The sequence below is a fragment of the Maniola jurtina genome, chromosome 23, assembly GCF_905333055.1.
Source record: "Maniola jurtina chromosome 23, ilManJurt1.1, whole genome shotgun sequence".
NCBI classification, from domain to species: Eukaryota; Metazoa; Arthropoda; class Insecta; order Lepidoptera; family Nymphalidae; genus Maniola; species Maniola jurtina.
Window position 1 is genome coordinate 492727 of NC_060051.1, and position 19951 is coordinate 512677.

The 19951-nt window shown below is 38.2% G+C and overlaps 1 protein-coding gene across 1 annotated transcript; it reads right to left on the bottom strand.

The window, feature by feature from the left end:
• Positions 1–10051: 10051 nt before the first annotated feature.
• On the bottom strand, positions 10052–15333 carry LOC123877294 (trypsin-7-like). The gene is made up of 6 exons (XM_045923916.1): positions 15190–15333; positions 13472–13620; positions 12863–12990; positions 11409–11667; positions 10911–11060; positions 10052–10412 (listed from the first exon to the last, which is right to left on the bottom strand). The coding sequence occupies exons 1-6, from the start codon at positions 15242–15244 to the stop codon at positions 10260–10262; spliced, it is 894 nt and encodes a 297-aa protein (XP_045779872.1). The 5' UTR covers positions 15245–15333; the 3' UTR covers positions 10052–10259.
• Between the last annotated feature and the right edge of the window lie 4618 nt (positions 15334–19951).

The window sequence follows — 19951 nt, forward strand, 5'->3', positions numbered from 1 at the left end:
TCTTCTGTTTTATTAAGTATTAAAAAATGTTTTTATAGCTAGAACCAGCAAGAAACTCAACGGTTGCTCATTTCAAAGATTTTGATATATTGAATGAGTTATTGGTTAGGTTAGAGAGCTGTGGCAGGCATGCCAGTCTTCGTTGTTATTTTTTTATAACCACTTCTTGAATGACTTACTGTCTGTTATTAAGTCTGTATGTTACTGTAGTAATTGTTAAGCTATAAGTAATCAATTTGGTGTGCTAATCTTTGAATTGACAGAACCAATTTTGATGAGACTTTCACAAGCAGTTGGGACTTGGGGTGAGACGCAATCTTTAAACTAGAATGACAGGTTCTAAATCTAGTGCTGTCCTTTTCCGTAGTGCAGGGAGCATTACAAAAGGAATAGCATTTAAACCTGTCGCTTTAATTTAGTTTTGAACATAGATTTCAGGCAATATCCAGGCAGGCAAATTCCAGGATTGGTTACTTATGTAAACCCTAAGAACTTTTATTTTTAAAATGAAATAAAACAAATTAAAACAATAAAGATTTAATGACTATTACTTAAAGATCTATACCTTACACCTGTAATAGTATTAATACCTAGGTACTTTTAGATACCTAGGTATTAGGTACCAATAGGTGCATAAATAAGTAGGTACCATACAACTGTATAATTAAATTACATAAGATGTATTTAAGCACCTACATCATAAACAGTTCTTAATATATGTATAGGTATTCTACAAGATTGATGACCTCGGGTTAGTCTTGAATTGAGTTAGGTAGGTACTTGGGATCAGGGAGGCAGGCATCATAATCTGGTAATAATACTGGTGATCTGCAACCTGAAAAAAAAAATTGATTCAGAAAATCACACTAATATTATAAAGGAGAAAGTTTGTGTGTGTGTGTCTGTGTGTGTGTGTGTTTGTTACTCCTTCACGCAAAAACTACTGGACGGATTGGGCTAAAATTTAGAATGGAGATAGATTATACCCTGGATTAGCAAATAGGCTACTTTTTATCCCGAAAGATCAAAGAGTTCCCACGGGAATTTTAAGAAACCTACATCCACGCGAACGAAGTCGCGGGTATCAGCTAGTATTTAATATAAGCTACATAAAATTAGGCAGATAGGGAGGTTCATTTAACACAACATTTCATTAACTTATGCCATGTTAGGTAGGTAGGTAGGTACTTGCTTGTCTGAGTGGATGCAAGCTGGCGTGGCTCCATCATCAATGAATGCAAGGAGTGATAGGTGTTATAGGTACTGTTTGCAATTGTATAAGTATACCTACCTACTTCACCTCTGTGAGGTAATAAGTTTGAAGAACATGTACTGAGTGTTTAGGTACCTACCTAGGTGAATACTTCTAAACAACTACCCAGCTGTGCAACAAGCCAACTCACTATGGCTTTGCACAAGTACCTACCTAGGTAACTATACTGGTGGAATTTTAATAGATTAATTTTATTTATCAGATATTATGATAGGTAGTAGCTACTTTCTATAAGTGAATCCAATCATGGCAAAATGTTCCAGGTAAGTAAATGATGGTGAAAACAGCTGCAATGAAGAAATTTAAATAGAATAGAACTAAATATTCAGATACAGAGATAAGTAGGTACTAATGAATTTATCACTAAGGAATTGAAATTTAAACAGAGTAACACATAAGTACCTACCTGCTTGTACTTGGAGCCACACGTATTATGTACCTACTATAAGGCTTAGAATAATATTATGTAGATATAGGTAGGTAGCGTACCTACCTATTGTGCATAGACTTTCTTAACTTAGCCTCAATGCCCAATGGTGAGGGTGATATGGTAGGTACTCTTTGTGGTCGATCTTCTAACATTACAATTATTCTACCTTAACATTTAGCATTATTAAATGCATTCTGCGAGCCGGTGGCTATCGCTGCACAAAATGGATCGTTCGAGATGCACTTTTATCATTTCAGTCTACGGACGTCTGTCGTCTAGGTAGGTACTTCTAAATGTAGGGTTTTTCAAAGAGGTTCACCACACCCAGCCTTGAGGCTTCCTGTGCCCTCATCCAGTCACTTAACGTTACTCTGTAATATCGCCAGTCAATGACACGGTATCCCACACTACACTTAAGTAGGTTCCTGAGGTACGCTGTGCTTGTACCCAATCTCCGCCCAATACGACAGGCATGGATTGTTCATTGCCACTTCAACTTGCTGGTGGCTTGGGCTATGTTAGAACCTTTCTTTGACGGATGCACTATGTACATCACAAATAACGCCGCTGAGTCAAATTTAGTTACACAACCACGACGGTTAGCTTTCACAGTCTGCTTGATCATTCTCCTCGCCTCCCGTGGGCAAATTAAGGCCCAGGGACTTATAAAATTTCATCATTTTGTTTATTTATCACTGCTCTCAAGCTTCTCTCACTGAGTATTTTTTGGTGAGTTACAATTCGACCACCGACTCGTAAACTTACGCGAAAATGACGTCATTTACTAGTTTTAGCGTGTCAAATTGGTGTCAAACGATGAACTCGTGGTTCGGATTTGCTGGTATTGGTATTGGTTTCGACGAAAACGGCTGCCATTCTCGATGGTGACGTATTAATCTGGTATTTGGTATGGAAAAGTAAAAGATATACTCGCATTTGCTCGATCAACTTTAGTTCGTAATGTTTCCGCCTGTGTCGCTGGCTGTAGATGTATGAAAAAACTCGTTTTCGAGTTTAGTATTTTAAAAACTGTGAAATCTTATACTAGCCATACTGTAGGAGAGTCAGAGTAACCGACATATGGGCAGAGGGCACATTGTTTGAAAATCCGATAGACTTTTGGGTCCCAAGGTGTTTGAATTGCGACCTGGCACCCGACGAACGTTGAAAGACCTCCACTAGATGGACACCTACATTTGCAACTAAAGAATTTTGAATATGAATTTGACTCGCTGTACGTAGGAGCCATCGATATTACAAGCAAGTTCCACGTAACGACGATTGGACCAATCGGCTCCCAAGTAATAACACCAGTTTGGAGGAAGATTTTCAGACAACTTCCTATTCGTTAGTGCGGGGTGCAATATTATTGTAAATTGATCAGTTGAAAAGAGCAACCGCCGAGTTTCTTGCTGGTTCTTCTCGGTAGGAGCGGCATTCCGAACCAGTTGTAAATTAAATTATTTTGACAATTTAAAAGCACTTGTAAAAATCTACTTGGATAAAAATCTATTCTATTCTATTCTATTCTATTACATCCAGCATACTGCTTTCGTACTGTATCTTGGTTTTTGGTATATCAACGTGCATGCCGCTTTAAACAGTGGCTTTAGGAAAGTTTTTAATATATTACACGTGAAATAATGGCTTTATTTCCCCCGAAGCTAAACGCGCTCCGGCGTTCAGGTAAGCGGGGATAAAGATGACACTTCACTGCTAGAGAAACTAACTTTATGAACTTCACTCATAAACCTAACTTTACTGATTCCTCTATCAGTGTTCATTTCTGAGAGTCGTGCCCCCATTTCCTTTAAGCGGAATTTACATTACGAAATTAATGGCATGAAATTAGTTTCACGACATTAGTTTCATTATCAATTGCACGTGTAAACCTCTAATTTCGTAATTTATGCATTATGAAATTAGATGCAAACACTGTTCTGGTGGATTTATTAGGTGTTTACTTGGGGCTTACTTGGTGGCTGGCTTTTCCTGCATGCTTAGCAGCGGGAAGGGCGGGTGGTGCATGTCGCATGCTGCATGTATACAGATTTGCCTTTCTAGCGGATTATAGCAAATTAAGCTTATGATTCTTTGTAAAATAATATATTATGTCGGAACTACTCTTAAGTAACAGCAAATAAAAAGATCTCTAATTTTCATATTCTTTAGTTTCAGATAGATACTCAAATTTACTTCTATCCCTAATGAAATCAAATGAGACTTATTCGCTGAATATGAGTTGTTGAGTTCAAAATAATATTATGGCTAAGTATAAAATGATTTCGCAACTACCACTTCATAAAACCGAAACATCCCGTCTCTTAAGTCTAAGGCCTCATTTACACGAGAGCTTTTTTAACGTCTCGACCGTTAAAAAAGCTTTCAAATAGAACGAATATATTCCCATGTTATGTGAATATATAAGTATATGTTCACACGTCAACGCTTTTTTTACGTATGAGATACTTGGGAATACAATAATTTGTTCTATTTGGAAGCTTTTATAACGGACTTTAAAAAGCTCTCGTGTAAATGAGACCTTCATCTACAATCTATAGACTAAAGTGTATAGAACATCGACATCTACCCTCGTTTGAACAGAAAGAGAATACGATCATCAATCTTAAAATATTGCTTTTTGCTTTCGAGGGATGCTGCAGTCAGTGTGAAATTTTAAATAAGTTTTCCAGCCATTTCTCTAAATTTCTGAAGATTTTTTTTGAAATACTAAAAGTACTATCTTATATACCTATTACCTACCTACACAATTGTTTAATCTAATAGTTACTTTAAGTTTTCACATACAATTTTTGAATAGAATAAATACTTATTTGGGCTCGTTTAATGGGCGCGTAAAAACTTCAAGGTCGCATTAAGAACATGCTAATGGTTAATAGTTCCCGGTGTGCCGATTTAAAAACTAAAGTTAATGCTATTAGGTTTAATTAGCAAATTTTGAATTTTTGTATTTGATACAATTCATCAGAAAATCCAAAAAAAAAACTACTGTTATTTCATAGTTTTGAATTATCGCTTCTAAAAGCAATCCTCATTATCATATTCGCAACCAACTCATCACCGGCTACTGTCTACAGATCTCCTCTCATGATGAGAAGAGTTAAGGCCATAGTCCGCAACGCTGGCCTAGTGCGAATTGGCAGACTTCACACACATTTGAGAACATCATCGACAACTCTCAAGCATGCAGGTTTTCTCACGTTGTGGTTGGCAATTTTAAGTTTTGGGGACTTTGGAATGTGCGTTAATTGGGATTTTCGCCGTAACGCAATACATAAATCCCCGGGCACAAATCCCCGGGGCCCAAAGCCGCGGACAGACTTGCGGCTAAATTAAAACTTCCACCATAATGACCCTTGCCACGAGGTTATTGCTTTAAAATACCGAATATCATGTTACAAGATGCGTTTACTATGGTATATATTTCAAGCAAGGATAAGATCATCGAGAGTCATTTTATAATTCTAGTACCGTAGACCTATTTCACGTTTTAATAATGCGCCTTACTCACAACCTTGAACTGAGAAGCTGGAAGAAATCTCTGTTTAGAGATAAGCATTTCCAATGTAACTTCATTTATTATTACTTTGTAACCACAATTTTGGTAGGTACATGAAAAATAAAAAACCAGCCAAGTGCGAGTCAGAGTCGCGCACTGAGAGTCCCGTACTCGGGTATTTTTGCAAAATTTTGCACGATAAATCAAAAACTGTTATACACAAAAATAAATAAAAATCTGTTTTAGGATGTACAGGTAAAGCCCTTTCATATGATACCTCATTTGGTATAGTTATCTTATTTTGACAATTGAAACACATTTTAATTTTTTTTTAAATGATGTAACCACAAATTCGCGGTTTTCAGATTTATTCTTGTACTTGTGCTTTAAGACCTACTTACCTACCTTTCATCATTCTAGGTCAACGAGAAGTAGGTACCCTATAGGTTTCTTGACAGACACGACGGACAGACAGACAGACAGACAACAAAGTGATCCTATAAGGGTTCCGTTTTTCATTTTGAGGTACAGAACCCTAAAAATAAACAAGTGAATAGTGGCTAAGGCGGCGCGGTGAGGATCAGGGTTCAATCCCGGGCACTCACCTCACCTCTCTTTTCGGAGTTATATGGGGTTTCTACCCACTACAACTCACTCGGTAGCCATCCTCAGCGCATATTAAGAAGCGCTGAAAACTGCGGGAGGATTTTTTTTTATTCGGACACAAGTTAGCCCTTGACTGCAATCTCACCTGGTGGTAAGTGGTATGGCAGTTTTCATAAAACCCATATTCCATTGGTTTCTACACGGCATCGTATACATATCTATGATCGTACCGGAACGCTAAATCGCTTGACGGCACGGCTTTCGCCGGTAGGGAGGTAAGTAGCCACGGCCGAAGCCTCCCACCAGATGAATAGATATAGGACTATATACATTCAAATAATCACGTCGATCCATTGCTCCGTTGAGACGTAAAAAACAATCCAACAAACAAACACACTTTTGCATCTATCTAGTTATATAATGGTATGTGTATGTGATAGGGGGAGTGATTATAAATATATAGAAAGAAATGTAACATCCCAAACATGACCTAACACTCAGCAAAAATCGTTTTCCGACAGGCAATATTTCATTCGCACAGTCGAATCACAATCGCGTAGATAAACAAGAGTGGAGAGAGAGACGTCGGCCCACTCTCCGCGCTCTCTGTAAATAAATCATGTTCATACGCCGCCGCATACGAAGTAGCGTTCGCGGCGAAAACGCGCGGAAAACTCGCGCGGTCATGACTTGAATGTAGATTGAAAGGTGGGAGATACGGGCGAGAATCGTGCGGCGAAACGCGGCGTTTTTTTGATACTTTCTAGCTAGACAAGGCGGTTTTCCTACTAGATTTCAACATGGGGCGAACCAACAAGTTCCTGGAAGCCCGGCAATGCATCGGTGGTACCTCTGGTGCTGCAAATGTTCATGGGCGGCGGTAATCACTTGACATCAGGTGACCCGCCTGCTCATTTGCTCGCAATTTTATTAAAAAAAGAAATAAGTTGACAAAGTGGCAGATGTTACTAAAGCCACAAAAAAGGAATAGATAATAAACATGAATAGATAAATAACACCATAACTAAAAGTGAAAATTGCTACCATCAACCTTAACCTGCTACTATGCATTTAGTAAACTAAGGCCAAAATTATCTATCAGCTGTGATCAGTCGATGAGTTAGCGACGTTGTTATTTATCAAAAAATGTATGGCCTTTTTTGAAATAATATAACAAGGTTGCTAAGTAGCTTATTGCTAAGTAGATTATTTGATTAATTTAATTTCGACCATTTGTGCTAATTACGAAGGTCTTTGATAAAATTTATTTTCACACTAACAATATTATTACGTCTTTTTGTTACAGCTGTTCACTCAACTGATGCGTGGGTAATATTCAATCGTATGTTTCCAGTATAGAGTGTTGGCAAGGACACGGCAGGGCCTGAATATGTGAATGAGGGACGTAATACGAAAAATCAACTTTTTATCTTTGCCCTCAAAGTCAGCTCGCGCCCCAAATTGTGTTACTTATGAGAATACAAACGGCGATCATAGAAATATATTATTTGTATGTTTGTCAATCCCATTTTAGATGATTTGGTCGAAATAAAATTAATAATATTAATAATAGGTAAGTAGGTATATAATCTACCTCTACAGCCAAATGCGTTTTGTAGTTTAACTTTCAAAGAGTAAGACATACATACGAACTTTCGCCTTTATAATAACTACATGTAATTTTTGTAAGGTATTTGTTAAATGAATACACTATATGAAGTCATGCAACGGGCATTGCGCTTAATCGAAAGATGGTGCAATGAAAATGAACTTACTGTAAATCCAAAGAAAACAGAGATGATTCTGTTCACTAACAAAAGGAAAATAGAGCTAACCAAACCACCAACTTTGTTCAACACAAGCCTTAGACTATCCACTGAGGTAAAGTACCTTGGTGTGACTCTTGACAGCAAGCTCAGCTGGAAAAGGCATACAGAAGATAAAATTAATAAATCGCTTACGATACTAAACCAATGCAAACGCATGCTGGGGAAAAAATGGGGGCTCAAACCAAAGATAATGAAGTGGTTATACCTAACGGTAGTAAGAAGCTCATTAACATATGCTGCCTTAATATGGTGGCCGAGAACTCTTCTTACGACCGCCCAGCATGAATTACAGAAATTCCAACGACAAGCATGCCTCGCCATTACAGGCTGCATGAGTACCACACCTACAACAGCACTTGAAATTATACTGGGGATCCCGCCCCTGTATTTACAACTCAGAGAAGAAGCAATGCTCGCAGCCTTGAGACTGAAAACCTCAGGTCTATGGAAAGAACAGAACACAAGGCACACTAAAATTCTAGTGCAAAGCATAACAAAAGAACCACGCCTGGAGTGGAAATGCGACAGAACCAGGAAAAAATACATACTGGACAAACCATATAGAATAAATCCAGAGATAAACATAGATCCGAAGCCAACACAAGATGCAATAGAAGTGTACACCGACGGATCCAAAACAAAAACTGGCACAGGAGCAGGGGCCTACTGCCAAGAACTAAACATGAGAATAAGTCACGCACTCGGTAAGGACAACTCTGTCTTCCAAGCAGAGTGTGTAGGCATTACAACTGCAGCCATAGCAATGGCAAACCGACAGGTAACAAATTTTAAGATAAACATTAACTCGGATAGCCAAGCTGTTCTTAAAGCCTTGGCTAGATTTTCGACAACCTCTGAACTCATACAAGACTGCCACAAGGCTCTGGAAACACTCGCCATGTCGAATGACATCACCCTACGGTGGGTCAAAGGACATGATGGGGACCAGGGAAACGAGGCAGCGGACGCATTAGCACGCAGGGCTACGACGCTGAAGGTGACAGGGCCAGAGCCTATGGTACCCATACCCTTCAGTGAGTATAAAACTTGGTTACACGAACTAACACTTAAAGAGCATTCTCATCTATGGGTAAACGCAACTGACTGCAGGCAAGCCAAAGAGGCTTTCCCTAACATAGATATAAGACAAACTAACAAACTACTCCGCCTGGACAAAGGTAAACTTAGGAAGGTGGTGGGACTCATAACAGGGCATAGCCCACTAAACAAACACCTTTTCGTTATAGGTGTTACCGACAGTCCTCTGTGCAGGGCCTGCATGGAGGTCGATGAAACACCGACGCACGTGCTCCTGGAGTGTGCAAGCGTGGCAGAACATCGAGAACGCCATCTGGGATCCCCAACCTCACTTCATGAAGCCCTCGGCAACCTGGGCGGTCTACTTGGCTTCTGGAGCGAGCTGGGATGGCTGGAGTGAAGACTTCGGCGGGGAGGGGCAACGCACGCACAACAGACGGAAACGTTTAAGTGCGGAAACCAGCCCAGAGAGAAGAAGAAGAAGAAGAAATAAAAACACAATAATAATGATATTATTATTATATTAATGAATATTAATAACTTATTAATAAAAATACAATACTTATGTGAGAGATGAGCACGAGGAGTTTTGTTCATACAACTATTTTTCCTTCACTTTAACATCACTAACTAAAATAATCTCATAGCTACCGTACAAAAATTAACCACATTATATATTAAGTATATTAATTTAATGTACATAAGAAAGTATTCAAAAACACTTAGATAATAACTGGAAAGAAAATATTATTGAGAATTGATCTATAAAAAAATTATGAAAAGGTTAAGTTTGTAAGTTTGTTTGCAGGAATCTCTGGAACTACTGAACTGATTTTGAAAATTCTTTCTCCACTAGAAAGCTAAATTGTTCCTGAGAGACATAGGCTTTATTTTATTCTCAAGAAAATCGGAGATCCGTACGAAAAATTGTAATAAGATAAAGCCGAAGCGGGTCGCTTAACTATATAGTCCTAAATCGGTTGCTTATTCAGCGAGTAAGGGGCTTTATCACGGACAAGCACCAAGCACCTCTAACCTTTCGGAGTTATTAAGAGGGGTCTCTTCGTCACTCGCTCCATACAAACGTAGTTCATCTCTCATTGGAATACTAACCAATCATACTCAATGGAATTTTGTAGAAACCATCCGAGAACTAATATCTATGCCTGTGGTTTTCCAGATTTCCGTTAAAATATTCGGTTTAAGTTACGCGGTCTTAAAAATTCACATACAAATATTTGAGCCCCTGTAATTTTAAAACTACTTACATATTTTTAGAAAAATCGAAAACACCACAGGCACAGATATTAGTTTCTAGAATATGTCTGCAAAATTTCATGGACTTTGTTGCTTATTATTCAAATGAAATTGGGGCTACGATTGTATGGTGTAGGTGACGGAGAGAGCCCTGTTAAGCAATTGAAACCACTTGGGCAAACATCATAAGAGAACCTATATGCCTGACATGGGTTGACATGATGTTGAAAGCTTGCTATGCAGAAGTGGAAATGTGTGTACCATTTCTGCAACCTCTTACAATAACAATACAATTTCTGGATTATTTCACAAAGGTAGGCCCGTAACGGATCTGATCCAGTCTCTAGCCAAAGGCACGTTGGAGTACACGCCAGGGTTCAAGGGTTCCGCGCAACCCACGCCGAAAGACACCAGTCCTACCAGCTTACCGTTGTACACCGCTGGCCCACCGGAATCACCCTAAAACATTACATGCAAAGCGTATTATAAACCATTATTGACCTCTAAACTTCAGAAATCTTGTAAATAATAAGTCATAGTGAACCTTAATATTGTTTTTTTACGCCACTGTTAGATTTTTTTTTTTTACCACAAATAAGTTAGCCCTTGACTGCAATCTCACCTGGTGGCAAGTGATGATAGTTGATACAGTCTAAGATGGAAGCGGGCTAACCTGAAAGAGGTATGGCAGTTTTGATTAAACCCATAGGTACTCATTTGGTTTCTACACGGCATCGTACCGGAATGCTCAATCTCTTGGCAGCACGGCTTTTGCAGTAGGGTGGTAACTAGCTACGACCGAAGCCTCCCACCAGACCAGATCAGAAATTTAGAAATTATTAAATTTCAAACTCCGCCGCGAATCGAACTCGGGATCTACCACTAATGTCTCCACATCATCACAGGTCGGCTTCACCGTCACGCTTATATCTGTCCAGGCCTTCACCCATCTCTTACCTGACAAGAATCCTTGGTGCCGTTGATGTATCCAGCGCAGAACATCCTCGGAGTGATGTCCCTAAACTTACCATTCGGCATTTCCTTGCATTCGTTCTGAGACATTATCGGCACATACACGCGGTGCAAATATTCTTGCATATGACTTTTCTGAAACAGAAGATCATGGAGAGATCTGTGTTTGCAATACCAAAATGTTGCAGAGCACTTTAAAGCGATAATACTCGATTACTCCATCTTTTAACATCAACTTATATGTTGTATAGAAGTAGACGTTACTTTGCGAAAGTCCATGATATACAAGGAACCAAAAGCTTGATTTGCTATAATCCGCTGAAACAGACAAATTTGTATGGTGCAACATGTACCATGCAAAATGTACGTCCCACTCTCCCACTGCTAAACATGTAGGAAAAGCCAGCCGTTCCATCAAGTAGGTACTTATACCTACTTGATAGCTTCTGTCTATTATGGCTCTCAAGAACATCATAGACTTACTTTATAGTGCAAATGTCCCCAACCACTCACTGACACCATAATTCCTGGCCTGATATCGCTCTCAGTTCCAATAGCTATGGGTCTGGCATCATTGCTGATTGGGATAGGGGTTTCCAGCAGCAGGAGCTGGTAATCATAGTCATGGGAGTGAAGCTTGTGTGTGGTGTTCCACAGAGGATGCACAAAGTGGGCGCAAATGGTGTAGGGTTTTGTTTCGCTGCGACGGGTTGAACCAGCATAGACGTACTGGTGTTTTTCTCTGGAAAATAATACACAAAAAACCTATAATTTTGCGGCTACATTGAAGTTAAAGTCAATGCCCAACAACGCCATAATTATCGTGATAATCAACGAGTTAAACTGAGTGGCCACACTTGAATGGTTAACGTGTAATGAATTGGGGTTAAAATCGTCTAACGCCAAACGGCATTGTGAATTTCGTTGTATCATATTATCTACGTTTAGCGGGAATCGCCGTTGAAAATCACATTTTTTAGCGTTTGTGGTCGGGCATAAGATATACTGAAGCCAATAAAAAGTCCTAACGTTCTTGAAAACCCATTCCTAAACAGGCTTTTCGTTTGTTAACAAACCACACTTATTCGTTTTCAACTCAATTGAACAGTTGGAATTAGCTGAAAAATCCGGTAACACATAATTATTATGAATAGGTATATTTTTATTCAGATAGAACTAGCCGATACGAGCGACTTCGTTCGCGTGGATAGTTTTTATTTAATCCCGTTGGAATCCTTTGATTTTCCGGAATAAAAAGTAGCCAAGGTGTTAATCCATGGTATAATCCACCTCCATTCTAAACAGCCTAATCCGTCAGGTAGTTTTTGCGTGAAAGAGTAACTAACATACACACATACATACACACAAACGTTCGTGTTTATAATATTATGTGATTTTTCCATTCCATCAGCCTGCATGCGGACATAGGCCTTTCCAAGAGCGCGCCACCAAAAGGATCCTCCGCCTTCCTCACCCACCCGCTCCCCGCTACCTTCTTCAGGTCATCGGTTCAGCGGGCTGGAGGTCGTCCCACACTGCGTTTACCGGTACACCGTCTCCGCTTCAGAACACGTATGCCCCATCGGCACTCGGTTCTGCGGCAGACGCGGCCTGCGCACTGTCACTTCAGCTGGCTAATTCGTTGAGCAATGTCGGTCACTCTGGTTTTCCTCGTTACGAATTTTGTCCCTCAGAGAGATCCCCAACAAAGCCCGCTGAACGACTTTGAACTTGTGGACGGCCAACTGTCAGTGTCCACGTTTCAGCACCATTCGTCATCATAGGTAGGGCACACCCATTAAAGACTTTCGTCTTTAGGCTTTGGGATATCGACGAATTGAAGACTTGACGCAATTTTCCAAATTAATCAGATTCCAAATTAGTCAAATTCCAAATTAATCAGATTCCAAATTAGTCAAATTAGTGTGATTACTTACGTACAATGAGCTGCAGTGAGGACCCAGTAGGGAGTGAGGATAGCCCCACCACAGTACTTGCCGTACATGACCTGGAACGGCGCCTCTTCAATGGAGATCCTTTGACCACCCACGATTCTCCAGCGATACTAAACAAAGAATATCTTTTTTAGGGTTCTGTACCTCAAAAGGAAAAAAGGAACCCTTATGGGATCAGTTTGTATCTGTCTGTCTATCCGTCCGTCCAACCGTTGTGTCTGTCAAGAAAACCTATAGGGTACTTCCCGTTGACCTAAAATCACGAAATTTGGTAGGTAGGTGGGTCTTATAGAACAAGTAAAGGAATAAATCTGAAAACCCCGAATTTCTGGCTACATCATTTAAAAAAAAATTAAAACGTGTTTCAATTTTCAAAGTAAGATAACAGCTATACCAAGGGGTTAACCTGTAGTACATTCTAAAACAGATTTATTTTTATATTATACACGATTTCTAAAACACATTTATTTTTATGCACGATAGATTTTGATATATCGTGCAAAATGTCGGAAAAAATTGCCGAGTACGGAACCCTCGGTGCCGCGAGTCTGACTCCCACTTGGCCGGTTTTTTTTACTAAGTATAACTTACATGAATTCTCATATAAGAGAGAAGGTCATGTCCTTGCAGCACCTCATGAAAGTAATGGTAGGAGCGCAAAGGTACCGTCCGCGTGATGAACACCTGGTAATAGTTCGCCACGCAGGTCGGAGTGAGGAGTCCTTTCGGTATCTTGTTGACTAGAACGAAAGAGAGTTATTTCATCAAACCACTTTTTAGGTGTCATATAGAAGCAGGCGTTACTTTGCGGAAGTCCATGATATACAAGGAACCAAAAGCTTTGCTCTAATCCGCTAAACCAGGCAAATCTGTATGGTGCAACGTGCAGCATATGGTATGCACCACCCGCCCTCCCGCTGCTAAACATGCAGGAAAAGCCAGCCACCGCAAGCAAGCAATACGTGACTTTAGCTGCCAGTCGCGAGCCTATAGTTTAAAATTGAAGTGTGCATTAAAAAGAGTCTTTAAATTTAAAATTCATGTTTTGTCCTTTTTTACCCGACTGCAGCAATGCCAAAAGGAAGGGTTATTATTTTAGCAGTCTATGTATAATATGTATATGTATGTATGTATATTTGTATCCAGATTCTGTATGTTCCACCGTAGTGCCTAAATTACTGCGTCGACTTTGATGAATAAGGTGTCAGTTGATTCATTGTTAAGGTCGGGGTGACATAGGCTATATTTTACGAAAAAAATTAAGATCACTAACGGATTTTACATCAAAAAAGTGGAGGTCTCTAAAAAATTTTGAGTGGGATGTCAAATGAAAGAGGAGAAAATTCTGGGCTCATGATTATTTTACAACAACATTAAAATATTAAAATATTAGAGTAAAAACAATTTTACTCTAATACCCTAAATCTAATTTAAGACCCAGATACTCTAAATTTAGCTTAGAGTATTGGCGCCATAGCTAATCTTGATGGCGAAAACATAACAGTTAATTAGTCTCAATAAACACCTACAACTTTTACAGTTTATTGCATACACGTGTATGTATCTGATACTAGCGGATATCCACGACTTTGTCCACGTGAAACACACAAATTATTTCGAACCCGTATTTTATCCCCCTAGGGGAAATATATAGGGGATGTTCAAAAATCCTTTGTTAGCGGATGTCTAGTCATTATAATACGAGCTACTTGCATGCCCAGCCCGAGCCATAGGGTAGTTTGAGCTGTGCGGTACGGGTTTCTGTATTACGGGGTGACCCGTAACATACATGCCCCGTATGCCTGGCAATCCTACCTACATGTTAAATCGTTTTAGTGGATGGGAAACAGTAGCAAACTGTTAGAAAGAGAGACAGACAGATAGATAGAGATAGACACAGTTTCGCATTTAAGTTTGGGTAAAGATACTTTTTTAACCTCAATCATTGACAGAAAGGACAGCAACCGGCCTAGTGCGAGTCAGACTCGCGCACCGAGGGTTCCGTACTTAGGTATTTTTTCGACATTATGCACGACAAATCAAAAACTATTATGTAAGTATAAAAATCTGTTTTAGCTAGAATATACAGGTTCAGCCCTTTCATATGATATCCCACTTAGTGTAGTTATCTTACTTTGAAAATTGAAAATACTAATTATTTGTTCATGAAGACATTTTAATTTTTTTTTGTGACCACAAATTGTAACCACAAATTCACGGTTTCCACATTTTTCTTCACTTGTGCTATAAATGACCTACCTGGCTGCCTTTTATGATACTACTAGGTACTACTATTAGGTATTACTTACTATCATAATTCGATACATAGCAAAACACGCTCAAAAACACAATTATTCTAAACATCTCTTTCTACCAAACAACCGGTTAGGACTACTGTCAAATCTAACTAAATTTAACTAAAACTATAGCTAATGGAGCATAACTAATCGTTCTCTTCACGGGTACTGATATGGGTCTCTGATTGCAACTACGACTATAAACAGGCTTCTAACTTCGCAATAGGGTAATTGTATCATATTTTGAAACTAACGTTTTTTCACTTCTAAACATCCATCTAAATCAAACTCAAAGTGAACATCATTTATTCAAAGTAGGTAGGTACTGTTGTACAACCTTTAAATGGTCAGAATTGTTAGATTTGTAATAATCCATTCTAAATTCATCATTATTATAAACGCGAAAGTTTGTCTGTCTGTCTGCCTGCTAGCTTTTCACGGCCCATCCGTTAAACGGATTTTGATGATTAGGTACAGACTTAGCTTACATCCCGTACATAGGTTACTTTTTGTCCCAGAAAATCAAAGAGTTCCCACCAGATTTTTAAAAAACCTAAATCGCAGCCTTCATCTAATAATAGATATATCTAATAATGCAGTTGTTTAAAAGAAGTTCAAACTTACTGACTAACTCATCAACGCCGAGCTTGAGGCCTTGGATATAGAAAGCTGAAATTTTGAACAGAGGTGCCCTTTGTGTCGTCAAGGAACAAGGCCGGATTTTTCAAAATGTCGCATGGAAAAGGGAATAAAGAGTATTTATATTTTCACCGAGAAAAGCCGCAAACGGTCGCTAGTTTACATATATTACTATTAGGAATTGCTAGGCTAGGTACTAACGAAAGCTTACCTATTCAAAATTATTTCAGAGTCAAATTAAAATAAATAAGAGCTACTTTATTAAAGTATCCGGAAAAAAAGTCGCCTATGCCACTCTCAATATATTATATCTATATCTAACTATGGAAAAAATCACGTCGATCGGTTGCTCGATTGCAGTGTGATTGATGATCAAACTGGTAAAACAACAAACAAACATACTTTTACATTTATAATATGGGATAATATAAATCCATTTATATTATCCTTGTATTTTATACACTAATTTTTTAAAAATCTGAATAAATGTGCTTTCGATTTTTGTAACTAAAATCAAAGCTCTTGGAGTAATAATTTTATTATTTGTACTGTGACGGTTACTAGTAGCGCCACCCTAACTAAGCGTACAGTTCATTAGTACCTACTATTTATCAGAACTCTCTAATTTAGTTGTTATCGCCATGTTTTATATTATTTTCTTTAATGAAAAGTCCTAATACCTCTTTGGTTCAGTGGTGCTGATTTTGCTTTAAATGACCTGGTTCGATTCTACATTGATTAATTAGAAACTGTCTGCCAAGGTTCTTTTTCTCAGGAAAGGTATCAAATACTCATAGGTCTACGATTCCTCGGAGCTGTAAAAAAGTCAACCTTATAAGTTAGCGCAGTCAAAAAATAAATTAAAAAAATGGAGCCTCGATAGCTCAACGGATGATTCGAGCGAGGGATTCAAAGGCACAAGAAACAAAAACTTTGCTATCGTGTGATACATACAACTTTTCACCTCAATAGCGAAAAAATACAAGATTTAAAAAAAAAAAAAACAGATTTTAATTATTGAAAGATTAATAATAAAATAAATTTTGTATGAAGTAAAATGTTGGCGTATGAAAATAGGGCGTAGAAGATTTCGAACTTTTCTTGAGACAACAGTTTTTCTCACTGAGTGAGCAAAAACGATTTTTGTTCACTGGTTTTAGACAGCAAAGGCGTTCTTTTTGAGCTAGTGAAGTGAAAAAGTTGATTTCAGGCGAGTTATGTAGATTAATTCGCAGGTTGTATAATTATTTATTAGCACCCTGATTACAGAACACGAGCGCGCGCCGTTGGCTTATGGATGTAATTACGTATTGATAATAACGCATCTGATTATCAAATGGGGTTAATGTTAAACATAGTGGAAAGATAAGACGTTATAGGCAGATGTAATTTAAAATTGTTCTAAGCATCTATGGACTGTAATAACTGTCCGGAAGAAAAACTTTTTTTATTTATTAATGTAATAATTTTTTATATTTTATTAACATCAACAGCATTTTGATTATGCAAAAACTATTTTGCATAAAAATAATAAAAATCTATTTTAGAATGTACAGGGAAAGTCCTTTCATATGATACCCCACTTGGAATATCTATCTTATTTTGAAAATTGAAACACATTTTTTTTTTTTGAAATGATGTAACCACAAATTCGCGGTTTTCAGATTTATTCCTGTATATGTACTATAAGACCTACCTACCTGCCTTTCATGATTTTAGGACAACAGGAAGTACCCTTTAAGTTTCTTGACAGACAGACAGACAGTTGTTTTGATTGTGTTTGCATTTGCGAATTAAATTTATGTCATAAAACAAGTTTTATGCTTGTTCAATTTAAATCGTTAAAAAATTTTCAAATTGATTTTACGATTCACATATTTATTAAAGTCACACGTTTACAAGTAGGTAACTACAGTTGTTAAAGTTACGATGAAATTTTTTGAAATTAGTTTTAGTTAAGAAATTTACACTCAAATTTTTAACTGTCTTGTAAATAATTTACGACACCTAATTAAATTTTATGATAATTTAAATATAAACGTATACTTAGGCTAATAATAACATGTTCATAGCATTTTTTTCATATCATTTTAAACTGAGGATAATTACACTTGCCTTGTGGTTTGTCGTAAACCCTTTTTGACAATTTTAGTGTGGTTTTGGAAATTATCATACACGTACACACCACAACCATTACCTACTGAGCAATTTTTTGATGTAACATCTGTTAAATTGATTTTGATCGTATGAACAAGGTATAATCCGGACCATAATAACAAATCAATCGACACATCATTCATCAAAATAGGCTCAGTAGTTTAGGCACTGCGGTGGAACATACAGAAATACATACATACCAGTGGCGTGCACAGGGTTTATACCTAGGGTAGGTATGGGGTAGGTAACCGTAGGTGATGGAACTAATGGTACCTTTAATGGCAGGTCATAAAAATGATTAGTTGCATTTCTAGGGTAAGCAGTGACTTTATGCCTCTATGTCCTGCTCGCCACTGATCATACATAGACTGTAATGACCGATTCACACCTATTGCGTATTCCTACTTCCTTTTCGCTTTGCCGTAGTCGAGTAAATATAACGACTACTGACCGACAAACGTCTTTTATTTTTGCTTCACCCTTCTGTCCAGAGCTATTCGTAACATTATAAAACCATCGCAGCCTCTCGCCGGGAGTCGTAAACCCGGGCATCGCCATAACCGACCCCCCGGCCAGCCCTGGGACTTGTTCAAAACTGCCAGAATCAATTTCTTATCAGAGCACGTTTATGTTTTATCGCAATTGTTTAAATAATCCATACTAGTCCATAAATATATCCTCCCGACCGAATTTCAGCCAATCTCCATTGAGATTAGCCAACCTGTGCGGGAGATATTATAATGCACATGTGTGTGCGCAAACACAGTTGCACTCTCTATTCCCTCGCTCTCATAGCCCGATGGGACGGAAATCTGAAACGACCGGAGAGAGATCAGGCGCAGCACCGACGACTTTACATGCTCTCTGAGACACGGCAGTGACACAGCGCCCAACCGGAATTTAAACACAGAACCTCGTCATCTGCAGTAGAACTGCTAACCTCTTTTATTTCCTGTCACTCTTCTGTCCAGAGCTATTCGTAACATTATAAAACCTTCGCAGCCTTTCGCCGGGAGTCGTAAACCCGGGCATCGCCATAACCGACCCCCCCGGCCAGCGCCGGACTTGTTCAAAACTGCCAGAATCAATTTCTTATCAGAGCACGTTTGTGTTTTATCGCAACTACTATCGCATACTAGTCCATAATAAATAATAATGCATGACTTTAACTTAACATGCGCCCGACGCTAAGTCCCGAAATTTTAGATAATAGTATTACATATATTTTATTTAGTACTCAAGTAACTGTTAATGTCATCTATACTCTATCCACGAAAACAATTTAAAATAGGGCTCTCTCTGTTACGTAGGTAATCACGTACAAATGACAGAGACAAAAAATCTCAGTGGGTTTATTTTGAGCCACCAAACAGTTTACAAACATATTTTCAAAACACATTCGAAATTCAATTCGAAAATGTTCACAAAAAATATTCTAAATTCAATTCGAAAACATTGTTTATTTTGGTGACTCAAAATGGTTAACGCTTACTGAGATATTTGTCTCTGTCATTTTGTATAGAATTACGTAACAGAGAGAGACCTATACTAACTTCTTTCCGTAGATAGAGTACAATAGTAGAGACATATTGTTACAGTTATCGGAACTATGTATTTTTCAAAGGCAACTATTTCAATGCAGCTCTTTGCACCAGAATTGACACATTACATACTTTTTGCTATTTATAATTTTTACCAACAAGGTTCAAAACCTGACGCTTCCGCAATTTTCGCTATGAATTTAAAGTTATTTAGATGCAGAAGGTCTTGATATGTTTTTTGAACAGTAAATAATTTTTATTTATTAACTTAGATTTTTGTTGTCTTTTATCGGTGTGTCGTGGTGTAAACGGGGTCGAGTAGACACTATCAGTTACGTACTGATAAGGAGCGTTTTGCTCGAGCCCCTCGTAAACTGAAAAGGTTTTCAATAAACGATGAAAAACTATCATAATATGCTAATATTGATCCCGTTTCC

Bases quoted from the DNA above. Each gene is read 5' to 3' on its own strand.
- LOC123877294 (XM_045923916.1), bottom strand. From the start codon at position 15,244: ATGTTTAGAATAATTGTGTTTTTGAGCGTGTTTTGCTATGTATCGAAT. The intron at 11,061-11,408 runs GTAAGTCTATGA...CTTCTGTTTCAG, and splicing joins GGGGACATTTGCACTATAAA to AAAAGTCATATGCAAGAATA. The intron at 10,413-10,910 runs GTAAGAGATGGG...GTAATGTTTTAG, and splicing joins GCACCAAGGATTCTTGTCAG to GGTGATTCCGGTGGGCCAGC.